Here is a 5,845-nt window from a genome sequence, read left to right on the forward strand (position 1 = left end):
GAGTCTCCCCATCGTGAGAACAGTCTTTGTCTTCCAAGCAGTATTTCGTCAAGGTATCACAGAACTGCTCTATTTTCAATTTAAGATGTCTTCTCCTTTTCTATTAAACTTGGAGGATGGCTTTTAAAATAATCAATAGCAGCAAACATTGAGCAGTGTACCCCTTGGGGTTGCTCTAAGTGGTTCTGTTAGTGGGGACTGTTCCCATGATGATGCTGAAGTCAGGAGGGGTTGTAAAAACTCCATTAGTAGGAAGCGTAAAAATAATGGAGTCATTACAGCGTATCTTCTGTTGCTGACTAAGAGCATCTGTAATTTATGCTGATGCAGGAACTGCTGTGGAGGATCAAGACCACCTCGACACGAGGGCAAAGGCTACAAGTGTGTGCTTCTAAGTACATGCAGGGGCAGTTGCAAGAGGAGTCCTGGTGATGGTGTCACATCACCCTCTGCAGTGGATTATTTCTGTCATATCTCTAATGTACAAATACAAAAAAATCTATTTTGTAACAAGGGAAAATGCTTCATAAGCAGCAGTTACGGAACATCCTGTGGGTGTCATTTGCATGAGCAAAGGAATTGTTATAGATGCTTTTGATGCGATGCTAAGCTTTGGGTTCGCTGTTGAATTTGAAGGTTTTATCCCCAAATGGCTGTATTTCAGATAGAAATGTTACTTATTTGTCAGAAACTTCTCTGTGAATCTTATTTGCTCTGTTTACATGTTGTTTCTTTCATTTACAGTGACTCTGAGCAACCCAATAGAAAAAGGTACGTGCATTCAGTTTACTATTGACATTCAGTCCTTGTGTAAAGAGATTCACAGATGTTCTAGGTAAAATAGCAAAAGCACTTTCTGTCAATGTTTTGATACCTACATACCCTTTCAGTGTTTCCTTCCTGTAATTTCACACTCCTGAAGCACACAGCATGCACTGTTAGACAGGCTGTAACTTCTGGATGTGTTTGAAATGCCTCAGTTTGGTCTCAGCGTAAGAGAATAACACCAGAAGGCCCTGATCCCTTTCACTCTTTGAGACATGTATGTGTGTATGCCCGTGCACCACCAGCAATGCCAGCTGATGCTTTAGAGGTACTCCACATTGCTGCATCAAGTGAATTCTGTTTCCACTACAGAGCTGTCCTGATAGTTGAACCTGTTACAGAGGAACTGTGGAAAGCATGATACTAATGATTGCTCAGCAGCAGGAAGTTATTAACTGCCTAATCTATCAGTGCATCTCCAGGTCAGCTTCCTCTAGCATGCTGCTGTATTGCTTTATCAACAGAATTAAACCTTTTGCAAGATTTATCTCGTTACGTATTAATTTAGAAATGGCTGAGCTCCACCTGCATGTGGTGTAAGGATAACATCTCAAACTTGAGAGCACACTGATGAACTACCACTGAATCACAGATCATTCACACAACCCGTCATGTTTCTTGAGGCGTATCAGATCATTGTCTGTCTTACTAGAAGGTCTCAGAGCTGTGTTTGGCCTTTTTACCAGTTACATTTTCACACAGACACTCTTGCCTGGGAAGTTGCTTGTTTTAGACTTCTCTTTTCTCTAGTAGTAGTTATTTTAATCTCAATTTCTAGAATTTGAAGCTTAAACGAAATGGGGGGAAAACTGTGTTTTTATTGCGATTAAATGATGTGTTTAAATAGAACTGTGGTAGCTGTTTGATAATGTCTTAGTGAGTTGAGTATTAAAGAGAGAATAATCACATGGTCTGTGTAGCTGGAGGATTGCTGTCCTTTGGCTTTCTAAACCTCAGCATGCCTGCTTATGCCCAAAGGCCAATTTGAAATAAAGTTTGCACTTTGAAATGAGATGACTCTGATGCTCGCTGGATTTCATGTGATGATCTCGTGTCTGGTGCAGTACAATTCTTCCTCAGTAATCACAAGACCCATTTGGCTCAATTTGAGGGATGTTTTCCTGATTGTTTCATGGTATCAACTGTGGTAAATCTAAAAGATGTTTAAGAAGAGATGTGATTTTTTTTCCTGGTGATGTAGAGCTGTCCTGGAGCATTTCTCAGCTCTCAAGTGATGGAGAATGCGCTGCACGAGTTGACAGTATCCTGATAATATGGTACTGTGCTTGTAGGTGCGTTTAGTAGCAACTGAACTCCAAATTTAGAAGTGCTGGAGTATTGCAGTATTAACCTGTATGCTGCTCAGCACCAGCCATATCTGCTTTGCCTGTGCCTGGGATATGGGGAGAGACAGGAATCCGGTCCTTCCAGTGGAGTCTCTAACAGCTGTATTCTTACCCATGGAATCAGCTCAGGTGGAGAAGGGGGAGGCTTGTGATACAGGTGACCCCTAACTGCAGCCACAGAGCTCTGAAATGCCACTGACCCCATCAGCACAGGGTTTAGCTCTGTTCTAATACTGCTCAGTGCTGTAAAACTTTTTCTCCTGTATTTTTTGGTCATTGTTAATGAAAGATTGGAATGATGCCCATCGTGAATGAAACTTTTGCTTAAGAAATCATTGTTCTGTTTCTGTTTTTGTTTTGTTTGTTGTTTGTTTTGTTTTTGTTTCTTTTTAGTGGCCTATCTTATAATATTCCATATTCTCTTTGTGCTCTTTGTGTGGACATACTGGAAGTCTATTTTTACTCTCCCGGTGCAGCCAGGTAAAAAGGTAAGAGCCCAAGCACTTGCCATTCATGGCAGAATGAAGCAGGGATGCTAAAGAGAACTCAGAAATCCTTTGTTCTAGTTGATCTGAACAACTGGTTGGATTTCCTAAAGAGATGGACAACCTGGAGTTGTCCATAAAACCTGCGTAATTTAGTGTTCTGAGAATCCTTTTAACGCCCCAAAGAGCATGATTTAAACCAGAGGTGGTGTCGACTTCTAAAGCTGCCTTTGCAGGTGTTCCAGGAGCCAAAAGGAGTTTTCGTGTTGAGAATGATTGATGATGATGAACTTACGTATTTATAGTCATTGATCTCTAAGCATTTACCAAGTTGCAAGTCAAATCCTGAGCACCTTCCCTCACCTGGCCTTACTGCAGCTCCTGAGTAAGGACCTTCAGTTTGGCTGTCACTCTTCATAGTGTTCACAGTGTTTAATGATTAATACTTTAGTTAAGGGTTTGCTGTTGTTTTTTAACATAGGTGGGTTATTTCAGGACAAGAATATGAGTTAGTGGTTTGAGCACAAGGGCAGTCAGAGGCAGAGGTTTGTTTTGGTTCTTTTTCTACCAAACAGTTACTTTGTCATGTTCAGATTGGTGGATTTTTTTGCATTTAGTTTTACCACTCTCTGAAATACTAATAGAACACTGTGTCTGGAGCAATGGAATGAGGCTGGTGTTTGTGTGGCACTCCAGATATACTTGGCCGTATTCACATCCTAATTACAAGAATGAAAGTTTATAAAAACCAACTAATCCCAGTTTTAGAAATGCAGAATTATGGCTGGAGACAGGCTCTTGCTCACAAGGGAAGTGCTTGAAGTGACCTTATCATGGTTAGTAATGTTATCCATGAAATCTAAGGCAGCAGTAGTAGCAATTCTGGTTTGTTGGTTTGTGATCCTTAATTTCACTTTCCTGTTTCTTACTGCTGCATCACATAGTATTCTGGCTGTCCAGCACTTACTGTCTCTTCACCTTCTTAACAAACACATTTTCACATTAGATTAATCTCATTAGAAGGAGTGGGAGGGAAAATGTTGCCAAATCTGCCTGTGTTTGAAGTACTCTCTGTGCTACCCACGGGTGACTGCTCCTCTCACACCCTCTTCCAGTACCACATGTCCTACGCTGACCAGGAGCGTTACGAAAACGAGGAACGGCCGGAGGTGCAGAGGCAGATCCTGGCTGAGATCGCGAGGAAGCTGCCGGTGTACACGCGGACGGGGAGCGGAGGTCAGCGGAGCAGCGGCTCTCTTCCCCGAGAGTGGCCTGTGCTGGCAATGCAGATGGCACTGCTGACACGCAGGGTGTTCTGAGCACCACCACGTGTGCTGAGGGACCTTGTGTGAATAATCTTAAAGCCTTTTCTCTCGGGTTTTATGTTTGGGAAAACAAAAAAGCCCTGGGCGCTTCTGTTCATCTGCAGTGGAGCACCAGGTGCTGCCTTTGAGCAGCAGTGTGCTCCCCTTTGTATTTACCATTCACATGCCTACGTGTGTTGTCTGCCTTTAGTAAAAGAATGACAAAACTGGTCGTTGTTTTTACCTGAAATGGAGTCCAGGTTAGAGCTGCAGGATGGAATTCTGTGAGCAGGTTTCTGGGCCCTGTCTGGTGATTAAACGCACACTGTGCTCCTTTCAAAGCTTAACAGAAACCTGTGTTCATATTAGAGGCTCTGCCCTGTTCATTTCTGTCTCCAAGCCAAAGAATTCTGAAGTAAAGAACTGCTGTCCAGGCAATTATCCAAAAGGAATGTAGTAAAGTCTGAGTAAATGTGGAAGCCACAGAGAAGTGTGCAATTCTGCTTTATCACTTTGAAGTTGTTGTATGCTTTGCAGTGGGGATCGTTCCTCGCATCTGCAGGCCTCCAGAAGAATTATGAGCTTTGCTTCTCTGGTTGTGACCTGGCGGCACAAATCAGCTGCAAATGTGCTGATCTGTTGAAGTGACAGAGGAAAGAACATGAATTGTTTGGAAATGAGGGGAATATTAACTAATGTGGGAACAGAACAGCTTTATTATTTGGTATTAATACGTTTGTAATTGCAGGTATTCGGTTCTGTGATCGGTGCCAGCTGATAAAGCCTGATCGTTGTCACCACTGTACTGTTTGTGCCATGTAAGTTACTGGGTGCTTTGTCACTGAAGTGAATAGTCAACACTAAGTTATGTGGATGGGCTGGGCCTTTACACATGAAGGTACCCTGGTACCTCTGGGCCGGCTGTGGTCTGCAGAGCAGTGACAGTGTGTGACAGCACTAGCAATGGCATTTCTGTTTGTGGCGCTGAAGTGTTTGCAGTTCCCACACCTGTATCAGTGTTAAAATTGCTAGAAAGCAATGCCAGCGAGTGAAAATCAACTGATTAACCTGGGCAGTTAAAACAAAGTGTGGTTTGACTTTTTTTAATATATATGTCATTTTTTTTACTATTCCAGACCTTTACCCGTGGTGTTTTCCAAAGGTTTTAAGCCTTATACAGCAGAAATCCTTTTCATGTCATTTTATCTTGCAGGGTACCAAGAACAATGGTTGATCTTGAAAAAGTAGTAAATGTTCCATCTTAAAATGATACCTACCTTAAAAAATGCCAAGAGACTGCATCATCCTGAGCTTGTGTCATGTAGGAATCTCACAAAAACCTGAGGCTTTTGCTGTTGATCTGTGGTTGGCACTTAAGTACCAAACAAAAACCTTCAATTTTTTCTTTATTGTCCTTTTGCAGATGTGTCCTAAAAATGGATCATCACTGTCCATGGTATGTCCTAGATACTGGCTTGTGCTTTGCTGAAAAGAGAGGCAGTTTAAATGTATCTCTTCCAGAGAATAGTGTCTTTGTGCCCCTTTCATTTTAGACCATGCACCTCTTGATGTTGGGAAAGTTAGAAAATAATTACACCCTGAAATGGCATGAAAATGTTTGATACTTTGAAAGCCAAATCATTCATGGTTGTTCCATGTGTGTAAAAAGGCTGTTATGTCCATAGAGGTTAAAATCCAACTGCTAATCCACTCTTTGACTATTATTCACATTTTAAAGGGACTTCAGTGTAGCTTTTCATTAGGGGTCTATAATGGTTTCAGTGTGCAGTTGGTGGTTGCTTTCAACATACTGTTTGCTGCCTGCACCCGTGCATGCTCAGAGACTGTGTGTGCAGAATGGTGCACGGGGGAATTAAGCTTTATA

General features: G+C 42.1%; 1 protein-coding gene across 1 annotated transcript; it reads left to right on the top strand.

The window, feature by feature from the left end:
• Positions 1-744: 744 nt before the first annotated feature.
• Positions 745-5,416, top strand: LOC104400458 (palmitoyltransferase ZDHHC15-like; the record flags this gene model as incomplete). The annotated part of the gene is made up of 5 exons (XM_010020072.1): positions 745-771; positions 2,565-2,659; positions 3,772-3,892; positions 4,709-4,778; positions 5,384-5,416. Coding segments are annotated over 5 exons (346 nt in total), but the record flags the coding sequence as incomplete, so codon positions are not given.
• Between the last annotated feature and the right edge of the window lie 429 nt (positions 5,417-5,845).

The sequence above is a fragment of the Nestor notabilis genome, unplaced genomic scaffold (assembly GCF_000696875.1).
Source record: "Nestor notabilis isolate BGI_N333 unplaced genomic scaffold, ASM69687v1 scaffold19008, whole genome shotgun sequence".
Taxonomy (NCBI): Eukaryota; Metazoa; Chordata; class Aves; order Psittaciformes; family Psittacidae; genus Nestor; species Nestor notabilis.